This window comes from Ambystoma mexicanum, chromosome 14 (genome assembly GCF_040938575.1).
Source record: "Ambystoma mexicanum isolate Mex_15411 chromosome 14, UKY_AmexF1_1, whole genome shotgun sequence".
In the NCBI taxonomy this organism is placed as follows: domain Eukaryota; kingdom Metazoa; phylum Chordata; class Amphibia; order Caudata; family Ambystomatidae; genus Ambystoma; species Ambystoma mexicanum.
Genome location: NC_090940.1, coordinates 72432901 through 72459103, shown reverse-complemented (window position 1 = coordinate 72459103; position 26203 = coordinate 72432901). Strand labels below are relative to the sequence as shown.

The 26203-nt window shown below is 44.9% G+C and overlaps 1 protein-coding gene across 19 annotated transcripts in view; it reads left to right on the top strand.

Moving 5' to 3' along the window:
- MEIS2 (Meis homeobox 2) overlaps positions 1-26203 on the top strand; it is a 338667-nt gene that overhangs the window by 91992 nt on the left and 220472 nt on the right. For 7 of the 19 annotated variants that reach the window (XM_069638539.1, XM_069638547.1, XM_069638537.1 and 4 more), the window contains exon 8: positions 14688-14744. The exons of 6 other annotated variants lie outside the window; for them this stretch is intronic. In XM_069638539.1, the coding sequence (XP_069494640.1) occupies positions 14688-14744 (57 nt within the window). Of the gene's footprint in view, positions 1-14687; positions 14745-19684; positions 19745-26203 lie in introns of all 19 variants that reach the window. 6 more of the 19 variants (XM_069638545.1, XM_069638536.1, XM_069638535.1 and 3 more) reach the window with 1 other exon arrangement.

Genomic DNA, 26203 nt, shown 5'->3' with positions numbered 1-26203 from the left:
GTAAGCTATATAGTTTGTGTTAAGACGTCACCTGCGAAGCTGGCCTGTCCTGATTGCCGTCTGAGGACTGGAACGGGTTTTAGTCAAACATCCACTAGTGGATCGTAAGAGCGTATTAACTAACTGAGAAGAGATGAGAGCGCAGCTCAGGGCTTACTTAAGAGATCTATCATCAATTCTCTAAAGCAAAGCCTCTTCAGTGGCTCCCGCCCCACTTCCCTGGGCCCGTCCCTGGGTCCTGGGTGGGGTGGGGAGGGGAGGGGGCGGTGCACAGGACTAACGGCTCCCTTCCCCTGAAATAAAGACACATATATTTCATGTACATGTGTCTTGTGGCAAAATAAGGCGTTTTTTTTAGGGTGTGTAGTGGCGCTCGAAAGGTTCCATCTTTGTTGTTGATCACGTCTTAGTAGCACGGGTTCTCTCTACGCATAAATAGAAGGCCTTTTCCACTCTCCGGAGTAGACACAAGCCTTGCCAGATGCTCACTCAATATCATTACCATAATGGGCACTATATAAATGCTTGCTACATTTCATCGCCTAGAAAGCCGTCTATTAAACCTATGGTAATCATGAGGGGCTTTCTTTTTCATAGTTCCGTTCAATAAAGACAAAACATGCCAGTCCATGGAGTATTGTACGTGGGAACACGACCAAAACTCCTTCCCGGTCCCTATAAGACACTTCACTTTCAAGCCCAATTAAGGGTGGAAGTCAGCCAATAGCCTACTAGCAATTATGAAATTCCTGACTCTGCGACACTCAATCCTAAATCATTTTGTATGCAGGGTCTGTTGCCACCGGTATCCGATGATTTTACGGAAACATTTTTATTCAAGGTATTTTTGTACCAAAACATTTTTAACGAAAAAAAGACCAATTCTTTTTACATATATATATATATATATATATATATATATATATATATATATATATATATATATATATATATATGGATTATTAGGAGTAAAACAGGTGGTGGTGGGGGGGGGGTAAAAACATGGGAAAACCGCAGGCTTGGAGGGGTGAGCCCCCTCAATAAAAAAAATGCTGTATTTTTTCAGTAAAAATGTTTAGGTCAAAAATTCCTCGAATAAAAAGTTCTTGGTAACATCACAGTAAACTGTTACCACCATTTGCATTGTTACTTCTGCTTTCCAACTCTGAGTTGGATAGACTGAGTACTTAACACCCCTGCCGGTGTGTAATTTCATAGCCTGCAGATGGAATTATGGGCACTCTAATGAATGCTTAACTCATGGAGCTATCGGACTTGTCAATAAAAGTGAGCCTAAACAGGTCTAATGAATGCTTAAATCACTGTGGTATCAGACTCATCAATAAAGGAAGTGAGCCTACACAGGTCTAATGAATGCTTAAATCACTGAGCCACCGGACTCATCAATAAAGGAAGTGAGCCTACACAGGTCTAATGAATGCTTAAATCACTGAGCCACCGGACTCATCAATAAAGGAAGTGAGCCTACACAGGTCTAATGAATGCTTAAATCACTGAGCTATCAGACTCATCAATAAAGGAAGTGAGCCTACACAGGTCTAATGAATGCTTAAATCACTGAGCCACCGGACTCATCAATAAAGGAAGTGAGCCTACACAGGTCTAATGAATGCTTAAATCACTGAGCCACCGGACTCATCAATAAAGGAAGTGAGCCTACACAGGTCTAATGAATGCTTAAATCACTGTGGTATCAGACTCAACAATAAAGGAAGTGAGTCTACACAGGTCTAATAAATGCTTAAATCACTGTGGTATCAGACTCATCAATAAAGGAAGTGAGTCTACACAGGTCTAATGAATGCTTAAATCACTGAGCCACCGGACTCATCAATAAAGGAAGTGAGTCTACACAGGTCTAATGAATGCTTAAATCACTGAGCCACCGGACTCATCAATAAAGGAAGTGAGCCTACACAGGTTTAATGAATGCTTAAATCACTGTGGTATCAGACTCATCAATAAAGGAAGTGAGCCTACACAGGTCTAATGAATGCTTAAATCACTGAGCCACCGGACTCATCAATAAAGGAAGTGAGCCTACACAGGTATAATGAATGCTTAAATCACTGTGGTATCAGACACATCAATAAAGGAAGTGAGCCTACACAGGTCTAATGAATGCTTAAATCACTGAGCCACTGGACTCACCAATAAAGGAAGTGAGCCTACACAGGTCTAATGAATGCTTAAATCACTGTGGTATCGGACGCATCAATAAAGGAAGTGACCCAACACAGGTCTAATGAATGCTTAAATCACTGAACCACCGGACTCATCAATAAAGGAAGTGAGCCTACGCAGGTCTAATGAATGCTTAAATCACTGAGCCACCGGACTCATCAATAAAGGAAGTGAGCCTACACAGGTCTAATGAATGCTTAAATCACTGTGGTATCAGACTCATCAATAAAGGAAGTGATCTTACACAGGTCTAATGAATGCTTAAATCACTGAGCCACAGGACTCATCAATAAAGGAAGTGAGCCTACACAGGTCTAATGAATGCTTAAATCACTGAGCCACCGGACTCATCAATAAAGGAAGTGAGTCTAAACAGGTCTAATGAATGCTTAAATCACTGAGCCACGGGACTTGTCAATAAAGGAATTGAGCCTACTCAGGTCTAATGAATGCTTAACTCACTAAGCCACCAGACTCGTCAATAAAGAAAGTTAGCCTACTCAGGTCTAATGAATGCTTAACTCATTGAGCTATCAGACTCATCAATAAAGGAAGCTAGCCTACTCATGTCTACTCAGGTCTAATGAATGCTTGACTCACTGAGCTATCAGACTCATCAATAAAGGACGTTAGCCTACTCAGGTCTAATGAATGCTTAACTCACTGAGCCATCAGACTCATCAATAAAGGAAGTTAGCCTACTCAGTTCTAATGCATGCTTAACTCACTGAGCTATCAGACCCATCAATAAAGGGAGTTAACCTTCTCAGATCTAATGAATGCTTAATTCACTGAGCCACCGGACTTGTCAATAAAGGAAGTTAACATACTCCGGCTCATCCCGCTGGTCAAGAGTTTACTAGGGGGGAGTGTTTTCAAGTTGTGAAGAGCAAAGAGATACGTTTTAAAGGCAAACACGCCAAATTATACAAAACTGGACTTGAAAGGGCAGGGCTTGCCGTAAAAGGACAGGGTGCTGCTTCCTGCATAGGGGTTCTAGGCAAAGCACTTCACATAGTCCATTTATGTGTTCACGTTCCCAATAACTATCCCTCTGCAATAAAAATGTTTAATACATTTTGCACCACAATTTAGAGGTGTACGTTTTTAAAAGTAAAGTGGAATGATGTGAATTGCTTGTATTCTCTCATTGGACACTTGGATGCTGCCACTTTGATATCAGATCGGGGGAATCTCTTCTAGTGTAGAGACCGACTAAGAGACATGACATTGCACTCGAGATAATTGCATTTTTCAGGAATGCACTAACCAGGAGTTTCCAAGTAGCAAATATTTCAGAAAGAGAAACGAGTGCCAGGAATGTGCCCCAAGCACAGACAGGGCATATGCACACTTGCATGAGGCCTGCAGAGTACAGACTTTCTTGAATGCAAGGACAATGTTATCTCACAAGGCTCGTGAGAAAAGTCTTCAGTGACTGAGCACCATGGGCAGTTCATCGAGATGGACGCGCTGTGAAACATGTGACCTTGTTATTTAAGGCATGAATATAGTGAAAGAATACTTTTGTGTCTATGCACTTCATCCCCTGGATTTGTCTCTGGGTGGCCCCAAGGCAGTCTGTGGTGGTCTTTGACGTCCACATGGTGACTGGGTTCATAGACTCTGCCTGGGGATCAGTGCTAACAATACTGGGCTCCTCAAAAAGAACCAGGTTAGCTGTTCCTTCCTGATGAGGTTTGGCGAGCCTCCATTTTGATTGCTGGTTGCCACATTAGAATAGGAGGGTTTTGAGGTTCTTTCTAATGCCGTCTGCTGGACTTTCGCTTTGTAGCACATTAGGTTGTAGGATTCAAGTTCCTTCTTGTTTTAAGTGATTCTCTCAAACCAACTATTAGTGGTACTTAGCTAAGAAGAATTTGATGTTCCATCTCTTAGTATTTGGTGGTCCTCTTTCCCTGCGTGGTGCTGGGTTTCTTAGAATAGGAGAGTTTCGGGTCTGTTTTGTGATGTTTGGGGATCTCTCTCCCCAGACCGATTAAACTAGGAGTTGTGGTTTCCTTTGTTCCGAATCTCACTGATGCTGCAGGTCTTTCACTAGAACTGTTTGAGGGTCTTCCCCGCAGTGTATGGGATTCTCTGCCTCTTATTGGTTGCTGCTGGATTCCTTGTGGTACGTGGTGCTTGGCTATTCCCCTCCTCTGGGTGCCATGAATAGTAGGGCTTTGTGGTTCCTCTTGGTTCTGTCGCTGACTGATGCTGACAGCAGTAGAATATGTAGGGTTGGAAACTGTTGTGCTTCTGTGCACTTTTCTTGTTCTAGGCACGTGTGTCTCTGTAGATTGTGTCCACAAATGCACATAAGGGCATCAAACAGACTACTCACAATTCTAATTTCAAATCCCCCCGTTGGGGTTTCCACATATTCTCGGCCGGTTCTCATTTACTGTATTTTTTCTGAGTAATATAATATTCACAGATTAACGTGTATTGAAGCCTCCTGGCTCCTCCGTATTAAATAAAATGAGTGCTCAATTAGTTTTTAAATTCGAGACATTTGGAGCAGAGCAATCTCTTCATGCCTATATGCTTCCAGCAGCAACGCCCGAGACCAATTTCTCTCATTATCCACTTATCATGGGGAAGCAAGTGGGGAGTGGATGGCCCGCTGTTTATTTTCAAGTGTAGGAGACGTAAATCCCTTTCAGTGGAGTGCAACTGTTTACAAAAAGGAATGGCGACAGTTATTGCCCAGTTACAAAAATGGACCTCATTGTATCGGTTTCAGCAGAAGAAAGAGCCGCCTTGTTCCGGTACGTTACACAGAAAAGTCTATGATTCCAGTTTGACCACGTTTTTGCGCTTCCTTTACATGCATGTAGCATTTTAGAATTGTTTAAGGGTCTTGCATAGTCAATTCTCTTTTTTGACTTTTTTCCTCCACACTTTATCCCTACCTCTTCTGAATTGCTATGACTTGCTTGTTGTGACGTCTGTCCTGGCTGCAAAATACCCCCGTCCCTCTCTATTTTGAAACAGACTATTAAGCAAGACTGAATTCCATAAATAATACGGTTTTCAGTGCCTTCTTCTCTTATAGCACCCTTTGCATTAAGCAATCGTTCACGGCAAAGGCAGATTTCTTTTTTTCAGAGGCATTTGTTCTCAATCTTTCAAACAATAGTATCTCCTTGGAAACTTTTTTCATCTTAATGCTTGTGTTAATATAATTGTTAACCAAAGGAAAAATCATTGATAGCAATAATGTTTGGTATCGTAAAGACACGCCCCACAAAGTGTGCATTTTCTAGATCTGATACTTTTCCCTTAGTGTTTTCTTTGTTTCTATGATTTCAAGACTATGGGCCTCATTACACGGTAGGCGGTAAGGGTTTACCGGTTCCGGTATTTTACCAGTACCGGTAAATCCTTACCGCCTTACTACGAGGTCCCTTTGCGGTTTGGGGAATTTAACGCCTGCTTTTTGCAGGCGTTAAAAATCCAACCCGCAAAGCGACCAGGGAGCTAATTACGGTACCGCAATTTGCGGTACCGTAATTAGCGCCTTCCCCATTCCCATTATGCCCTATGGGGCAAAAATGGGAATGGGGAAGGGCAATGGAGGAAGGAAAAATTACCGCCTTCCCAACCTTGGAATAGGGCGGTAATTCCCCTTTCCTCCAAGGCGGTACCGGTAAATTACCAGCATGAACCATGGCGCTAATAGCGCCATGGTTTACCGCCTACCGTGTAATGAGGCCCTATATCTTCTTGTTAGATTGGTGACCCTTGGCGATTTTTTACTGCCCTTGTTGTGGCTTCCAAAATGATCAGCTGGACCGCTTTTCCTTTCATTCTTCATCATTCCAGCCATTTATCACTGGAACGTGTTTACTTAGGGCCTGATTCATGGAATTATCTGTGTAGAAAATAGGGACTTTGCGCGCCAACTGTGTGCGAAATCCCGTTTGTCGATTCATGGAATCCACTTATTGGTACTTTGCAGGGACTTCGCGCAGGCTAAGCACGTCTGTGCGAGCAGCCGAGTGCCTTGCGCGAGACTCCATGCAGAGCATGGGCGTGGCTTTCCGCAGAGGCCAGGGAAGGGGGCGGAACTCAAAAAATGAGGACGAAGAAGGGAAAATGTGGGCGTTATGAGGGGCAGCCTGCAGACAGTCCATTGCACGCCACTATTGCGGGGAACGATACACATTAATGGAGTCGACCGTGCAACCTCTTGGCGGGGAAATCGTCACGTAAAGCTCTCATACTATCCGCCACCCGAAGGCAGGCATATAGAGACTTGCGCATAGGATTTACAGTGCAGAGGTAAGATCGAGTGTCGGATTTCGTGGTGCGTGTACGCAGCAATAGTTCCGATCTAACTTAGGGGTGTGTGTATGCAGTATAGCGGGGTGCAGGACTGGTTTACGGGAGTTCGCATGCATATTTTCCAAGTTTTATCCGAGTTATGAAGTATCGTATGCATGTTGTCGGGTGCAGGTAACAGTTGTGAGGGACCCCGCTCTGGGTTCCTGAGATGCAGGCCTGCTTGTATGGGACCCCATGCACTGTTGAAAGGGTGCATCTAATGGCGCCCGGGGGAGCATGCAAAGGTGGCTGTTCTGGCTGTTTTTGATTTGCGTGGGTACGTGTCAGGGGCGTTCTGGACACGACTAGCGTACGGAATTACTTTGCGCAAACAATTCTATGAATTTGCAGATTGCGCATTTTTATTCTGGGCGTAAAGGGTTGCGCAGTGTCCTTCGTGGTGCGTGGCCCTTGTGGGATAAGTCCACACTTTTTCATGAATCGGGCCCTTAGTCTTTAAAGCAGCAACTTGTCACCTTGTGGTCACTTTGCAGTGCGAGCTGTCAGTTGACTTTAGTACCAGGAGTACGGTCACACCGTTCCATGAATCGGGCCCTTAGTCTTTAAAGCAGCAACTTGTCACCTTGTGGTCACTTTGCAGTGCGAGCTGTCAGTTGACTTTAGTACCAGGAGTACGGTCACACCGTTCCATGAATCGGGCCCTTAGTCTTTAAAGCAGCAACTTGTCACCTTGTGGTCACTTTGCAGTGCGAGCTGTTAGTTGACTTTAGCACCAGGCGTACGGTCACACCGCTCAGGTGAGATGACATCCGGTCATCAGTTCTGAATTTCCTGTGAGTATTAAGCGTATTACCTGGCATTCCCACTTTATTGATAGAAATGTGGTTAGTCCTCTTCTCAGTAATGGGATCATCCGCCTTTGGATATGAGACATGTCAAACAGTAGTGCACCAATCAGAAGAGAGGGCATTTCATGAGGTGGCCTGGAAGACGTCCAACCCAGTAGTTGTCCATTTGCCAAGCCCTCAATTGTTCTGTGACTGAGAGTTCAGCATTTCCGTCAAGAAAAGCCATACTCAACAATCACTCCCCCTTCTTCTATAAATAATGTCAACCCAGCCATCCTTTCCTGTTAAATTCCCAAATGGTCACCGTGACAGTTGTGCTTCTGGTAGTGTGGCAAGGGTTGCTTACAAGGTTATGAGATGCTCTGCTTCCATCTGACAACGAGTGCACCTGATAACATTAAGAACGTGCAGAAAAGGGCGGTTCAAACTGATCGGCTTCCTCATTATCCAGGAGGATTGTCCAGGCACAACACACTGGCCTTGGGGGCAGAATGATGCTGCGTGTCATGGATCCAACACCCCGGTCGGCCGACTACGGCCTTCACCCCGACTGCTTCGGGTCAATAAATTGAGTACTACATTCTAGGTAATAATGGCAGTGATAAGTAGCATCAGTTACCAAGCCCTCTAAAACTGGATTCTAGTGTTGACAGCACTATATGGCTAAATTCCTACAATAAGGAACGCCCCCCAGAGCCTTTTGGGTCGACAGCCTTACAACGCACATTGTAACTGGGCCCACTGTGCCTCCTAATGTACACACAAGAATCTGCATCCCAGTAGCACTGCGCAGTGCACAGTGTGTCTCGCTCAGTACTGCCTTGTCTGAAATCATTACAGTGATGCTGATGAATTAGACACCTACAGCATTCATTATATACGCGCCTATCGTGATCTTAGCATACGAGCGGCACATCACAGATTGCAAAAGCCCTACAGCATAAAGTTTATTAAGAGCATTGCGTCTCGTGTAAAAGATCCCTGCATCTACATTGTATATGGGTGTGCTGCGCCCTGCGTACAAGAGCCCTGCAGGCTAGCGTGTTATTATTGCGTCGAATACAACAATCCCTGAATCTGAATTGTGCTCTCCGTTTCAGAACACTACAACATAAGGTGTATTAGAGTAGCGTTCAATATAAAATACCCCTACATATCCATTGTATAAAGGTTTGCTATGCCCAGCGTAGAAGACCCTGCAGCATAATGTGAATACGAGTAGTGCCCAGTATAAAGAGCCCCTTATCTCCATTGTATAAGGGGTTGTTGTGCGCAGTGTACACAAACCCTAGAGCGCAATGCATATTAGAGTAGTGTCCAGTATGAAAGAGTACTACATCTCCAATGTTAAGGCTGTGTGGTGCCCAGTGTACAATAGCCCTACTGCATAATGTGTATGCGAGGAGTGCCCAGTATAAAAGAGCCCCAGATCTCCATTGTATAAGGATGTCTTGTGCCCACTCTTGAAGACCCCTCCTGTGCATAATGTGTATATGAGTAGTGTCCAGTATAAAGAGCCCTTTATCTCCATTGTATAAGGATGTCTTGTGCCCACTGTACAATAGCCCTACTGCATAATGTGTATAAGAGAAGTGCCTGGTATAAAAGAGCCCCAGATCTCCATTGTATAAGGATGTGTTGTGCCCACTCTTGAAGATCTCTCCTGTGCATAATGTGTATATGAGTAGTGTCCAGTATAAAGAGCCCTTTATCTCCATTGTATAAGGATGTCTTGTGCCCACTCTTGAAGATCTCTCCTGTGCATAATGTGTATAAGAGAAGTGCTGGTATAAAAGAGCCCCAGATCTCCATTGTATAAGGATGTGTTGTGCCCACTCTTGAAGATCTCTCCTGTGCATAATGTGTATATGAGTAGTGTCCAGTATAAAGAGCCCTTTATCTCCATTGTATAAGGATGTCTTGTGCCCACTGTACAATAGCCCTACTGCATAATGTGTATAAGAGAAGTGCTGGTATAAAAGAGCCCTAGATCTCCATCGTATAAGGATGTCTTGTGCCTAATGTACAAGATCCCTTCTGTTAATAATGTGTATTCGAGTGCATTGTGAACTATAAAAGACTTCTGCTTCTACATTACATAATGATTTATTGTACCCTTTATGTGAAAGCTGTACAGCATACCCTGTGTAAGGGTTAATTGCACCCAGTCAACAAGAATAGTGTCACTGCTACAAATGAGTCCTGCGTCGTATATGGAATATGGGTTCATTTTTCTGGGCATACAGCAGACCTCAAAGATACATTGTATAAGAATGTTGCACCCAAGACAAGATCACTACATCATCCATTGGACTAGCCACAGAGTGTGCAGCTCAGTATGAATGTAGACGCCCTATTCAGTCCACTGTATGACGTTTCAGTGGTGCTCTGTGAATCAATTGTGATAAGCTTCAGTGGTAGTAACTTTACCACTGGCTTCAAAGGTTTTACTTGGCCACGGCGCATCCCTTTTATTGGCATTGTGATAACGGATCGTCCCATGGTTGTGTCCTTACACACTCTTGTGCATTGTTCCCCAGGCTTGAATATCTCTGGTTGAACGCTAACTGTCCCACTTCATCTGACTTGCTGGTCTATTGGCGCTGAACCACGCCTTTTTAGTTTGGCTCTTAGCACCACCTATAAGCTTAAACTATACCATTAGAGAACAGATAGGGAGAAACGGCATATGAGGAGGAACACACAGCTTTTACGTGTTGTTTGGTTATGTACCTATCCATTGACTGCCCACTGCCTTACAAATCCCTATGGCCCTTCACACCCAGTTCCTGCCCATCCCCACCCAAAACACCTCCTCCTGGGAACTCTTTGAGCTCGCTTTAATTAAGCCTTGCCATCAAACTTTGCACTGGAAGTGGCTGCCAGTCTTTTTTTCAAAGCAGTCTTCTGATAGTTAATGACTTAATTGGAGTAGTAAACCTGCTGCTTGTGTAATAAAAATATCTTAAACAGGTTTGCCTTCAGCCACTCGATTTATAAGCACTATGGGTGTCCTTCACTGAAGCCCTGTTAGAAACATGCATTGGCAAACCAATAGTATTGGCTTGTGTATAGGTTTTAGGCATTTGACAGGCACTGATATTAGATGCACGGGTTACCAGTACCATTTTGCACCTGCTACCATCAATGGCCAGTTAATACAACTACGCAGTATCTGTCAAGTGCCTTTCCCAAGCCTACACAAAAGCCTAAACTGTTGGCATAACCAATGCTTGTTTCTATGGTGTTTCTCGTGTGTATGTTTCCTTAAAACTCTGAGTCCCCTGCAATGGAAAAAGGCAAAGCAGGGGGACTGGTGAAGCGCAGCTGACTTCAGCCATATTCCACGTCCTTTCCTGGTTAGAAACCACGCTATAGCCCCAAGAAAACATGGTGCATCCACAATCCTGTTCTTCAACAAAATGCAAATTGACTAGTAGTACGAGACGAGCCAATCACCACCCAGCTGGCAAGTAACCCCTGGACTCTAACAGTTCACATCCAAGTTACTTCATGCCCCCTGCCTCTGGTTGGTCACTTAGAATAGCTTCCATTGTGCAGTAGTCCCTTGGCTGCATAGCGCAGGTCACTTGGCATGTCTGTGATGGGCACGCCTCCTCATTGGCCCTCAAAGCACCTTCTGCCCTACGTGCTGAGTCTATTTCCTGACCTGACCGGTGCAGTATCACTTGCACGACTGCTCGCTTGCTTCCTGGATTTGTTTGGAGCAGCGAGTTGGCATTCCCTGGCTTTGAATCCCGCTGGACTGAGTGACCGGGGCGGGCAGCATGCGATGAGACGGTGCCAGACGGAATTTGGCATTGCCCCCTACTGTGGATGGCCTTCAGATCGCTGTCTTCACCTCTGCAGATTCTCTGCTGGTGTTGGAAGGCATGGCTAATGCTTGCTCCTGGGTCAGCATGCAATTCCTCACTCGAATGGTGCCAAGTCAGCTGGCTCTCAATTTAAGAGTTCCTCAGGAGTGCATTCAGGGGCTTTATTGGCAAGAACAATGGCTCCCTAGCCTAGTCTGCATGATCGGGCCTGCAAATGGGCCGCGTCAGCACAGCGCTCGGCCCCTCTCATGAGTGCTGGAGTCCACATTCCGCCTTTAACATCACTCTGCTCTAGCTGGACCTCCCCGGTGCTGCAGTTGCCCCACAGTCCTTTCCGCAGGATCCTGGGCCTGCACCGCTACAACAATAGCAGGACTTTCACCAACAGAGGCACAGCACACTTCGATCCACTTTCACTGTAAACAGGGAATGCTCAACACTCAGACAGCCGTAGACACCAGCATGGCATAACTGCACTTCAAGCCTAGCAGCACAGTGCGCAGAAGATCCCTCATGCCTCATTTAGGGGTTCACTTCTCGTTCATTTCCAATTGCACCAGAAGGAATAAGCTAGGGGCCTCCAAGTCCGGTCTTCGAGAGCCCCAACCGCACCAGGATTTTGGGATAACCACTGACCATGCAAATAACTCCCATTTGAATTCTTCAACATGAAATGTGTTTCACGTGATATGCTGAAAACACGGACTGGCTATGGCTTAAGCGAACTTTGAGAACCCGGCAATAGACAATCTCTGTACAGGAATGGAGACAGCAGAGGCTCAACGTCTCCTCCGAGTTCTCAAGTTCATACGCCAGGGTCTACCTAGGCCAGTTGCAAACCCAGTACTCATTTTTTCAGCAAGATGTGATGAAAAAGATTTGTAAATTCAAATTAAACATGCAGTAGCAGTTGTATCAGTACCGACTTGGCATACATGTAAGCATGTTGTCGCTATTTTTAAAAGGACAGCACTCCTTTTTACTGAACCTGTTCCAAAAAAGGAAATGGGGTTTTGTTGTAAAAAGCTATGGTTTTAACATTGTGCCCGAATGTTCACTGAAAATGTGATTGCAATTAGTGCCAAACATCATTAGCAGCTGAAGTTATAATGTCATTTAGAAGCAGGCAACTGGATTAAAGTGTTGATTTCAATTAGAAGGAGGTGCCTTATTGGCTGCTGAGCTGCTGATAAGATTCAAGAAAAGGTTCTATTGTCATTTTGTGAGGACCCACTTCTAACACCATTGACATGGTGGAGTGCCTCCCCCGTCCGCCATTAATACATGGTTTGTCTGAAGACGTGCCCAGTCCCTTAACTAATGGCAAAACAGTTAATGTGCCAGTGAGTTTTCCGAAACAAATCATTAAGCAATAAAACCAGACGGGCAGGGTGCCCTTTGCTCCGGCCTTCATGGGAGCCCAGGGGTATTACCAGACCCAGTAATGCCCACACCTGGGGGGGTTTATTGCTATTAGCATCCTGGCATGCCTTTCCGGAGTGCTGATGTATATATATTTTTTTAAGTTGATTAACAGCGTAGTTTCCATTTCTCAACTAAAAAAAGTACAAAACAAGATCACCGCACGGACAAATGAGAAGGGAACTACCAAGAGTCCCTTCTCCCTTTCCTTGGCATTCCTTTCCACGGCGTGGACGTGCTGGAACACTGGCTGTTGGGGGAGGTGGAATTGGCGGGGGCACAGAAGTACTTACCTGTTTCTGCTGCCTGGAAGGGAAGATGGTGGCTTCCAGCTTCTGAGGAGATTCGGTGTGCAGGCTTTACCAGTAGGCTGGGTGGATGTGTCTGTCCACAGGTAGCCAATGAAGGGAATTGAGTGTCAGCGTGATCTGGACCCAGGGTAAGCCTTGCCGTCTTATTCTGGATGACTTGCAGTTGTTGTGTAAGGCCTGTGGACAACCCCAAGTGAAGGCATTCGTTTTTAGTACAGTCTTAGGCATGTGGGGCAAAGGAGAGTAAGTCATCAAAGCCAACAGATATCAGGATGGGGAAGGTCCCAATAGCAGTAGGTGATCCAAATGGTGAGGAAGAAGTGTGCAAGAACCAACGTGAAGAATATCAGTTTTTGCTGTATTGATACACACACTACTGTGAATCAGAAGAAACTCAGCATGAGATACCTGTAGGGTTGGTCCTAAGTGGGGCCACCGGGTTTAAAGGCATACCTTTGCAAGACATGGGGGAAATAGCAGCAATAAGGTCAGCAAGCAGCTTTAAGGAGGTAAGTATGCATTTCAAAGCCGCAAGAAAGAGCTGCACCTTGGGGAACACCACTGTCAAGGATAGCAGTTGACTAGACTTTCAATTCTCTGTCCTGAAAGAGGTTTTGCCAGTCAACAGCCGTTCTGCCAAAGGACCATCTTGGATGGTCGAGTAGTATGGTGTGGTTCACTGTATGGTACACTGTCGCCAAGTCCACAACGATTAGATTGGATTAACGCATTTCAAATGATAGCATTTGATTGTTCTCCTTTGATTTTTGACCGTTTTAAGGAATGCTTTACAGTATTGTGTCATTTCGTGTCCATACCTTTGGCGTGCCTTGATAATTTAATCCTCATTTTGAATGCATGCACGTTGGATAAATGTATATTTAAAGTGTGCTGAAATGTTTTTAATCTCACGTGTGATTGTGAAAGAGCTACAAAATACTGAAATTCACTGATCCAGGTGCAGTCTTGTCCCTCTTGCAAATGTGGGAAAGTCACCTATGATGAGATAGCACTTTTCTAATGTTTTCTGTCTCTATGTAGCTCGGGGAGGGCCTCAACTGTGTTTCAACTAGGAGATCAACATTGAAGTGAATGAACTACATACTTGCTCAATCTCCCAATGAATACTGCTTTGTCATAGTGCAATATGCTTGACATTTTGGAACAGTAAACTCCTGTAATCTCTCTACTATCCTGTGTTATGTTCCTTTCCTGCAAGCACTGGCTCTCATGGTTCAGTATGGATGGCTAAGTGGCCCCTTGTCAGTCGGCACACACAGTTATGATGTTATTTTGGAGTGCTTTCGGGGTGGTAAGAGCTTCTGCGGGCCCAGCTTGGGCAGGTGAATGTTTAGAAGGACCCTGCAGGGCATGGAACTTAGAAAAGGATTGTATGTTGCAATATTTTTGCCTGAACAAACCTTGTCAGAAGGCATTGCATACATGTGTTTTCTCTTGTGTGTACCCCTTTATTTCTTCGTTGAACAGTTGGCGTAGCACGTACTTTCTTGACATTAGTAGATTTCCCGGTGTCTAAAGCTGGAATCCGTGCATATGACTGTTCATGAAAGACATAAACGGAAATGATTTTGGGGCAGAAGAAACGTACTGAAGCATTAAAGAGTCAAGGAATTTGGCCTGGACTCCCGGCGAGGTCCGGCGGGGCAGTGCATGCTAACTTCCTTGTGGACAGTCTGGTTTTGCAAATATGAAGTCCTTTCTGGGGTTTATGCTCTGATTTTGAGATTAGGGATCTGTCTTTTATATTTTAGAGATGAAGCTTCTGGGAGATTATAATGGAAACAGACCTGCTCTCAGGCAATCCGACTGTGAGTTTCAAATTCATTGTTTCGTAATGTTGTACGTGCTGTCTGAGTGTTTGACAACATCTTAGTGTTTGATATTACCAACCAGACTAAATGTTTTCAGTATGTCACCCAAAATTGTAGAGCATGCCATGGGCCTGTCAACCAGAACTGCACAGAGGGTAAACTCTTGTTGCAGTGTCAAGCTAGCACGCCCCCTGACAGGAAAGATTGTCATTGCACTTATTGGTGGTCACTGTTTTCTTCACTGTAATGTCTGTGCTGGTTCCCACTGTGTTGAATGTATTCCATAACACACTCTGTGTGAATAAATACAACTTTCTCTGCCACAAGGAGGGGATACAGATACGAACCCCACTTAAATTAAGTTATTCCCTATTATCACATTCCTCTGCTCCCCTCATAGATCTACTGAGCCGCTCACCACAAAGCCAGTGAAACCAGTTCTTTTTACCAACGCCCAAGAGAGGGACCTTGATCGCTTTCTCTCTTATGTTCATCAATTGACGCAAACAGTTGTTAAGACAATTCTTGCTTTTTTTGGCATGTCTTTGTACATCTTTACTTTAAATCATGAAAGTCACATCACCGTGGTCAGTAGTTACTAATACTAATGCTGCTGCAGTGGTTGACAGTCACTTGAGCAGCATGTTTTGCGATACACATCTCAAAACGTATCAATTATATTACGTTCTTTTTCTTCTCTTTTAAAGCTGTTCGTAGGTGTGGTTCAGTGTTCAAGAAGCTAGGACATTTTTCAGAATTCTTTTTGGGTAGTGCTTTTCCTCAAAGCTGGCCGTACCTGCTTTCTATTCACAGTCGTTAGTTTCTTTTCTGGCACTATGGTGACCATGAAACCAACAAGAAATTACTTTTTAACAACTGAGATCCGTGTCTCAAGCAATGGACAACACATTATTCTTATGACATTTACCTGGATTGCTTGAAACTTCATCACCATCGGTGAATGGCAGTTCTGTTCTGTGCTGTGATGTCACTGACTTTCAGACCAGCGCAAACCAACGATGTCACTGAAGAAAGGTAAGGAGGCCTCTCCTTTCCGTTTGAGAAAGACCTCCTAGTGGTCAGGGCTTCTGGCTTATCCAGAAGGACAAGCCCCTAGGTTAACATGATATGTAGGATGCTGCCTCTCTCAAAAGCCGTGGTGTGAGGCAAATGCCTCTCTTGTTCCCACCGATGTGGAGGAAGATCCTGACTCTAGACTAAGTAGTGAATTCTGTTCAAGATGGTATCTCCTTGCACACGCCTCTTATCACCCTTAATAGGGGACCATAGTAGCTAGCAAGGTCCTGTGGTGCCTATACCATTGTCAGATTTACTATGAGTGTGGTACCAACAAGAGTATGTGAAGGACCGACTTGCACTTTGTACAGACCGAACACCTTTTCGGGATAGTCTTTCCCATCTCTAATGTATTGAGGGGTAAGCAGTTTTCTCTTGTCTACGGAAAGCCTAAGAGTGACATTTTGTTACGAGGGCAGAAGGGATATCTTGAGTGGAGTGGATGAGAATACTGCATTAAATGAGGAAAATGGCATAAGAATCCCTCTTGACTGCAACCCTTTAGGTGAGCAAATGCTCAAAGAAAAAGATACTGTCAAAACCTTTACCAGAACTTTGGCATAAGCATAGTTCGTTGCAACCTGTCAGTGGGACAGGTCCCCATGGTGCTCTGTATATGTTTTACATTTCAATACATATTACTGTACACTTCGATTGACTCATGCAGGCCATGGTGTTCTCTGGAGCTCAGTTAAGCAAGAAACCTAAGAAGCTGAAGCTGAATCGCAGGCACACTTACTCAGCAGGAAGTGAACTCTTCTGGATGGGTAATCTTAGGGCAGTAGTAGCCATTGACAACGTCCCTTAGGTGCTCTTCCCTGTATGGCATGCCAGAATTACTGTCTCCCCTTCTCCAGTGGAGTTGGTTTGCAGTCTGGATGAGGGCACTGAAATCCTGGCATTGTTATTAAAGTGTGGATCAAGCACGTACCCTTATGAGACATACCAAGTTCAGGGCCTTTACTTGGAACCCTGAGATCCAGCACAGTCCTCACAATGCGCATTTGTCAGCACCTAAACCTTTTTAAAACTTGCATTTATCTCTAAGATAATTTGTCAGAATGATATGGCACACCGTTTTCCGTTGTCAGTCTCCAAGAAAGTTTTTCTTTCAAAGGACATTGTAGCAGATGCCTTAACCTGGAGACCATTCGCTCAGAATCCTAATTATGAGTCCAGGTATCTTCAGAATGCCGGATAGGTGGCCAGCGTTCCCTTGTCTTCTACCAACATGTCTCACTTATAGCATTGCTATTCCCCAACAACCCCCATGTTCCCGCACTTTTTAAGAAAGGTTAATCAATGGGCTATTTCATTTATAGAGAAGGGTTGAGCCTGCTAGTTTCTGTAGAATATTTGCCCATGAAAAAGATCAAACCTCTTTCCATTGCATGTTCTCCATTTGGAGAAGGTCACATTTACTGCCAGGAGCAGTTGAAATGAACTCTTGTAGTCAGGGCCTCCTTTTCATCAACGTCTGATGCTATAGAACATCCAGAAATCAGCCCCAAAATCAATGTAAGGGCTTCAACTTTCTGTCATAGAAGGTAAGGTTCACGATTGTCACTTTATCTGAGCGTAAGAGAAAATGTCATTTTTGGTGGCAATCACCTGGATCCATATAGTTGTAATTACTATAGGGTCTGCTCACACAGAAAACCTGTGCTTTCTGGTGGTCAACAGGTTTGAGGATACTTATCCTTGATCTTACAATTCATCTCTCTTGTCAAAGTGCACAGTAATTGCAGAAGTCACAGAATGAGAGTGTTACTTTACCGACTGGGCGGTTTATTAAAAGCTATATACAGAGAGCAGACCTGTTGGGTATCTTTTTGCTACTATTTTGGAAAGTGATTAATTTTATTCTAGAATAGAGATTTCCTTTTATGAATTCATGCTCCACTGGATGTTTTGAGAGCACCAAATCTCCTTACAATGTTTTTCTTTGTCTCTGGAGTACCGTGCCCTTCTCTCACTTTAAAGGGTACCGCTGGAAAGTTTGAACTGAAGCTGTTTAAATGGTTTCCATAGAGCACGTTGCCCCAGGAGTTTATCATTCGGTGCAGTCCCATCACAATGTCTTTAAAAGAGACTAATTCACTCCTATAATGAAAGGACCCCAATCGGCCATGGTCATTCACGTATTGCCTTTTGTACAGTGAGACAATTCTTCTGTCAAATATGGCACTGGAATCTTGGGTGAATCCATATGCTCGACTTCAAGTTGTAGAATATGATGACCAAAGTTGTACGGCACAAGCCTCTCCAAGTGGAGGTATTCTGGATCAGAACCTTGGATCTTGTGAGAGCCCAAAAGCTGGTATCTGTGTTTCCAGGTGCGATTCGAATTTGCACCTTCATGGTTCCATGATGATCATAGATGCCTTTCTCCAGCAACAGCAGAGGGGATGACTCTAGAGTATCCAAGTGGGCCAGGACCCAGCAGACACAAGCCATGAGATAGTCTGATTCTTGCTGGGTCGGGTCTAGTCGTTAAACGTCTGCATCGTGTCCACTGGGTCCCCAACAGAACTTCCTATATCTGAACTCTACTGTCTAAAATGGAGGCGAGAGCTCTGCATCTGCAGCATAGAACTCTCAGCTAGTGGACCAACCCCCAAAGGGCAATTTATAAAGAGTTGAATTTATTGGGTGACGCCAGAATGCACCTTTGCGAGATGCCCGGGGTTAAAAATGGAATAGCTTCTTATACTCGCACGTCTTTATTTCCCTTTCCTTTAGGATTCTTTGCATCTTTACAGCAATTAGCATTTGGTTACTTTGAGTTCTAAATTTAAAAAAGATTCATTTTTGTTTAGCAGGAAAAGATGTATAAAGGGTATTTCTCTTCTTTATCTGCGGGTAATTATTTTATGAAATTCTTGCATCTGTTGTTTTCTATAATTCTTGAATCCGCTGTTTTCTCCTATCGGCAGTCCTATTCCCATATGAATTTGAGACCTAAATTTAGTCGTGGTGATAAAACCTACATTTGAATCCATTATCTTTTGTGCAGTGTATCTCATTATTTTCATGAATATTTCTTAATTGAAATTACTTCCTCAAAGATGGTCAGCCACATCCAAGATGTTTCTATTTAGCATCTACGCAGTGTTCCAGAAAACAATGTATTCTTCAGGATCAACTGTGATTTTGTGGCCTAGGATGTGCATTACTTCCATCTCAACCAATGGTGTGAATGTTCCAAAGTTCTTTCTAGAGTTCATACTTGAATACTTCACTAATTGGACACCGGAAGAACGTCACTTTCTTCACAGAGACCCAGAATCCCCTGGGAAGGCCTTGCTCGTTCGTTGTTCCCTTTTGCCAGGATTTGGGAAAGCTCAGTTTTCTGGTATCCTTCCATCAGCCTATTGAGGCTTTTGTTTCAGTAGTTCTCAAGGCTTCCTCTGCTGCTTTAACTAGATTTGAATCCTTGACTCTGATTCCAGAGTGGTGCAGGTTTAGGCATGCCAGATAATGGATACCTTTTCTGCTCAAACGTAGCATTTGCTTTTTGCCTCAGCACAGTTTGTCCACCTTTGTGTCACTTATTTTCTCTACATTCTAGATGATGGGAACCAGCAGAGACAAATAAAATTGAAGGGTACAAAGAAATTACAATACATTGTGATGTTCCATCCCCAAGTTCTGTTGTCTATGCTGGTGACCACCACGCTGCCCTTACTTCCCCCCTTTGCCTCAGTTGGCCGTTGTCGGGGCTATAGTGGGAGCAACTGGTTTTACTGGCTGTTTTGTGGCTGTTGGAGAAAGGTTCTGTTGCATTTTATGGGTGGAGCGGGAAGAGGTTATAGGAGGACTGAATTTGACATGTTCTTACCACGGTCTCCTTCTGGCAGGGAGTAGATTCAGGACCGTTGTAATCGGCACAGACAACGATTGGGAAGACAGCATTACAGGTAGGTGCAATCTCTTGTTTTTTTTAATTTCACTGTCAAGTGGGCCCATTAAAAAATGCAGACTTTCTTATTTGTTGTGTACAACCTCCATTCACACAGTTAACCTTAAAATAATGAAATGGACTTGTGTCATTACAATTAAATTGGAGGTTTCGATGGACACATGCAAACTGAACACTTGTAACAACTGTTTTGTCAAGAATTTGTATTGTCATCTATGAGTTTACAAATCGAAAGATACAAAAAACTGTTGACTTTTTTCTTGGACTTCTGAGGCACCAGTGTCTATGGATATCCTAACAACCGTTCGTTCCATTTCAATGTTCAAACCCTTGTAGCCATGATTCAGCTGTATCTAGCAAAAAACACCCATGTTTGCCATTTTTCACCTGACTTTCCACAGGGGGACCAGGCATGAAGGTCTCCATCTAGCATGGGTGAAGAGGATATGTGGTGCTCACCACATCCTTCATCCCAAGAAATGGCTCTATCTGACCCGTTCCCGGGGGTGCAAAACCAGACCCAACACATAAGGCCTGTGTTGGGTGCCACCCAAGAGGCAGGTTGCTATGTAAGGTTTATTGCTTCCTGTCAGTCTTTCCAACCAGGGATGAATCAGGAATGGCTAATTGTAAGGCCTTTCAAAACCAACAATCCTGTAGAGAAACTAGATCCAGGACCAGAAATACACTACATCCTGTAGGGGAAAATAGCTCTGAGTGCAGCAATCTAGAATATGTATTTTATTTTTATTTTATTGTTTAAAGCGCGGACCTAGCTTGAGAGCAGGGGAGAGCTGTACAGAGTGTGGGTAGCCAGCATTTGACAGTAGCGCAGTACTGTGAGGTCTGTGCATCGGAATGCGCATCTATTGGAATTAGTCCTTGGTCAGCTGTTGTTGAAAGAGACATGTTTTGAGAGATTTGCAAACATTTTTAATTGTGGGGGCATTCCGATCCGACACCAGGATCGAGTTCCAGGAGCTGGGTGCATGACAAGAGAAGGATTGTTTGCGGGTCCTCTCTTTTGGACGAGTTGTGATTGAAGCCCGTTGGTTGATTTGCTGCACGAGGAGCGTGTGCCACCAGATATGAGGTGCTTAGCCTCCAGGTACATTGGTGTGCTACTCGGGACTGCTTTGTAGATGATACATGCAGTCTTCAACATTATCCTGGCTTGGAGTGGAAGCTAAGGTAGTTTGTGTAGGATGGGGCTAATTCGGTCAAATGTCTGTTCTCCTGTAATAAAACGTGCTGCAGCGTGGTGGACTGCTTTTAGGGGAGCCAAGTGAGCAGCCGGGAGCCCTGTCAGGAGAGCATTTAGTCCATTGATGTGCAAGACCAGAAGTGTTTGCACTACGGTCCGGAGGTCCTCGGGCAGGATGAAGGGTTTGATTTTTCAAAGGGTAGAGATTCTGAGCCAGACTATTTGGCCTTCTTGGCTGTGTCTTTCTGGAAGGACAGGCTGCTGTCAATGGTGAAACCTAAGGATTGGGCTGAGTCTGAGAGTTGTGGATCAAATCCTTCTAGGCGCATATCATTGGGCCATTGTTGAACAAGTTGTTTTTTAGTGGGTGGACCAATGAGGGCAAATTCTGTTTTGGATGGGTTTAGTTTGAGGTAGGCAGTCGACATCGAGGACTGGATGATGGCTAGGTAATAGTGGAGACTAATGATGTCCTGCACACTGTTTACTCTCATGTACAACTGAGTGTCATCTCCGTATTGATGAATGGATATATTGGGATCTTTGAGGAGAGTTCCCAGAGGCTCCCTGGAAAGGTTAAAAAGGATTGGCGAGAGGATGGAACCTTGGGTGACTCTGTAGGAGACCTGAGGTTGGTTAGAAAGCAACAAGTTCATCTGGACAGCCTAATGTCTGCCTGAGAGGTAGGAGGTAAGCCAATTCAGGATAGTGCCAAAGAATCCAATCCTGTCAGCAAGGAGGGAGACAAGGATGCAGTGGTCGATGTGTGGAAAGCAGCTGAAAGGTCAAGGAGGACGAGGAGCCATGATTTGGAGAGCATCATCCTCCACCTGTATAGTGGCAGTCTCGATGCTACACTTTAGGCAGAAACATGGTTGTTAGTCATTTAGGAGGTAGAGCTGTTCGATTCTGGTGAGTAGTTGTGTAGCAGCAACTTTTTCCAAGATGTTTCCACTATACAGGAGGTTTGTAATGGGCTTGTAGTTGGCCAGGTCGTATGGATCTAGGGTTGTTTTTTTCAAGAGGTCGTATGAGACCAGTCTTACGAGTGTTCCCGTGAATGATCCTTCTGCGAGGGAGGCATTGAGGATGCTATGGAGTTCATTGAGAGCCGGGCCCATTAATTGTTTAATGGCGGAGGCCGGAATTATATCGTCAGAGTAAGAAGTAGGTTTGAGGGAAGCAATCATTTTTAGGATATCCGGGGGAAAGAGAGAATTTGTTTGGTCCAGAGGGGCAGTGTGTGTGCCAAGGTGCAGGGGATGCTAATTCTGTGAGAGGTTGATACGATGGTCTCTCTGATTTGTTCAATATGTATACTGGCCACAAATGCACATAATATCCCCTAAGAAGTGATAACTTTGTGTTTTTACTATGGCTGCAAGCAGGGCAAGTGATAGGAATACACTTTATATGCATGGATTAGTGGTCCATATGGAGGAAGTGGTCTCTAAAACACGTTTTCATTTGGTGTGACATGTCACAGTGGAAATCATGTTGCTTTTGCATCCCTGTAGGAAAAAGCTTGTTTTCCTCCACGTCAGCACAGCCAGTGCATACCTTGAACCCAAGGAAGGCGGTTGGAAGGGAAGTGCCCTAACACCCTCCTTCCCTGCACTGTTAGTGAGCAGCGAAGCTCTGTACTGCCCATCAGCGGCTTGCACTAATGCAGCAATAATTGCCATTCCCCATTTCATGGCTAAGAGAGAGGGAAGCTTCAGCAGTCTTAAAGAACACATGCAATCATTCATCAAGGTTTACAGGTAAATCCCTCCTATATGTCTTTGTCCCTGTGACTGCTTCAATGCTACAGCACTAACCTGTGTGGGCAGCTCTGGGGTGAGCAGGTGACAAAAGACATATTATGTACAATACATTTACTTTGTACAGCCCATAACACAACCTGGCTTCTTAGAGCGGAATGTATAGGTCGTTCAAGTGGAGAGTGAGAAGATATTCGAGAGTGGTTTTGCACATCTATGGTTTTTCATAAAGAATCTAGTGCTGTGTTTACTATGGGGGTCTAGTGGCAGTGGGTCCCACAGCTGTGAAGCCTAGCATGAAAGTGCTCTGGAACCCACCGGTTTCAGTGCAACTGTCAGAGAAAACCAGGCTCACACTTCAATTTAGACTGATGGCAAGCAGAGGGGATTCAATCATTGGCTTGCAAGTCATGGAATGCAGGATCCTGCCCATAATGAAACACATCTAATTAACCTTTCCCGCCTTCCACACCGTTCTCATTATAGACGTTTGGTCACCTGACCAGGGGAGGGTCATGAAAACCTCTGCCTAGGTCTCCGGTACATTTATCCTGCCCTCGCCAAGCTAAGGGCCTATTCATCTGAGACACAAGTCCATCTATAATGTTCATGAATTGAAGCGACGTACCCTGGCGTACTTCTCGCGGAGTGTGAAATGACAGAGGGTGGGGATCCCTCTCGAAGAAGTGCTTCCGGTCTCGTCTCATCAGCTGAGGGGCATAGGTCCTCCATTCCATGACAAATTCTGTTTTATCACTACAGTCCACCATGCAGTCCAGCTTAGACTGCTTTGCTCCATGGACTCAGGCCTAGGGCCTTACTGCAGTAGTAACACCGGAGGGCATGAGCCCGCAATCTTCAGCCTCTAAGAATGTGTCCTTTAAACAAGCATGGGATTTAGCCAACGGAGAAGACGGATGACTAAATACAAGTTCTCTAGTAGGAAAGAAACTAGGGCCGTGAAGGGCAACACATCGTAAGGGCGGGGTGATCTGTTCCTGCAATTCATATGAGGTAAACTCTGATCTCTTCTGCAACGGAAAAACCCCTTCCTCATCACCAATTTTTAAATGTATTTATTAAAACGAAATTCATTTCGACAACACAGACTGCGGCGAGTGTACAAGCAGGTGTGGGATGCAGTTTTATCTGAAAAAAGGAGGGCCATCTTCTGGAGTCCCCACAGTGGCATGGAGTGGCATGGAGCGACAAAGGATTGTGTACCGCAACCACAGCTGGTCACAATGAGAGTGGCACCCAGGCTTATACTGATCTCCAAAGAGAAGCCATGTTCGTGTAGTGCATTTATGAAGAACTACCATTGCAGGAAACTTGATAGATTCGTAGCACAGGCCTAAAACCAAGATGGCGTGTATAGAAACCAGTTCTGCCTGGTGACATTATCTCTGGGGAAACCACTGTACGGTGGATGGCTGCAGCCTTTGCTTTGCAACACGTTTTCCATGGGGAACTTGAGTGCTACTGAACTACTGCCTTTCTACAGCAGACTTGAAACACGCTGCTGGCGATTCCCCCTGCCGTTCATGATTCTAGCCATCGTGAGGGCCATAGATGTACTATTTTGTTGGAAACAGGAAAGCTAAACACATTCTCTGGGAAATACCATTAAAAGGACGTTTGCAGCAGGTACCTTACACAGCTGCTGGGTGCTAAACAATGGAGATATTGTTGAAACCTGATGGCCTCCTTTTGCCCTTATCTGTGCTTTTTATCTTGATTTTCCTGGATGTCTCTGCTCTCCGTCCGGTATTACTACTCGTACTCTTGTGAATTGTGTGTACGCCTTGCAGAATTCTTTGGAGTAAACCATGCTAAAATTCCATCCCTCCCATTAGGTTCATTGCATGCGCTGGCTTTGTTGCCCATCCCGGCTTGTCGTCATATGGCTGCCGTTATTGCATTGTGGTCACCTTGCCAGCATGCAGCAGCTTCCTGCCTTGCCAGTACACTATGAAGTGCAAGGCTGGGCCACTTGCCTCGGCATGTGTTCATACTAGCAGGTATTGTGTCCTCCGTTTTAGCACTGATCTCATTACGTGATTGCATGTATGGGATTTATCAGGCCTGCTTTAAACTAGAACCCTGCCCTTACGCCTGGGCCACTGTGGTTTGGAGAGTTGCCAGGGGCTTGCTATTCCATTTCTACGGGCACATCAGCAGCGTTGTAGAGCCGTGACTTGAGTTGGTAACAGAAGCGCCACTGGTGAGGTATGTTGTGCCCCGCTGAGCTTGCTGCCACACAATGGTAAAGGTTGAGGGAGAGCCCTTTCTGACGCTGCGAGTGTCCCCGGATCTGGCCACTGGGTCAGCGGAATCTCCCTCTGGCCTCCTGTCTCTTGCTCCCCGGCTCCCACTGCTTCTTTGTTTTGGCGGAGAGACGATGGTATCTGGCCGAATTCCTGGGATGACTGCAGGATAATGGGAGCGGATAGATAACGAGGCCTCTGTTGGACCTGAATACTGACTGGCCTGACATTACAATTGAACATACAAAAGATGTGTCTTTTCTTGCTGCTGATTGGAGATCTGGACATTCAGTGCATATGTGCCCCTTCCCTCTCTATAAATAAACGTCAAGCCCTCCCTGCTGCCCCTATGAGGGTCACACAGACGATTCTTCGACTCTCTCTTCCCATCTTTTCCCATGATTGCCGCAAAGGTGCTGCTTTGCTTTGCACTGCAGTCATTGTTTTCAGGTAGTTTTAGGTAGATGAGTCAGCTCCGGTTTCCTCTCTGCATCCAATGTTGTGCCAGGGAGGGTGGCATGTTCCAATGCTTGGGCTACAGGCCTCAGACCCTAGGCCATACCAAACCGCGCCCGTTCGTTTGGCATGACAGGACATTGGAATCAATACACGTTAGCGTCCAAGGAAAAGGAAACCCATTCACAACTCTTCACTCGAAACAATCCACCTCATGCCAAAGCAACCTTGCATCAAGTGTTTTTTGTGTGTTTTGACCCCAGATTCAAGCACCAGCAGAAGACATTAGCATGCACATAAAAACACCCACTTCTTAACTTCAGCGAACTTCACAGTCTTGTCTTCCAAAGACAGACATTGTTCACCCTCTCTTGTTACGTTTGAGGGACGGACTAATCCAAAGAAGCTGGTGCTCCTCTGTTTCATTCTGTATCTCTGCAGAGACTGAGGGACGAGGAACGGCTAATCCAAATAAACTGGTGCTCCTCTGTTTCATTCTGTATCTCTGCAGAGACTGAGGGACGAGGAACGGCTAATCCGAAGAAGCTGGTGCTCCTCTGTTTCATTCTGTATCTCTGCAGAGACTGGGGGACTAGGAACTGCTAATCCAAAGAAGCTGATGCTCCTCTGTTTCATTCTGTATCTCTGCAGAGACTGAGGAACTGCTAATCCAAGGAAACTGGTGCTCCTCTGTTTCATTCTGTATCTCTGCAGATACTGAGGGACGAGGAACTGCTAATCCAAAGAAGCTGGTGCTCCTCTGTTTC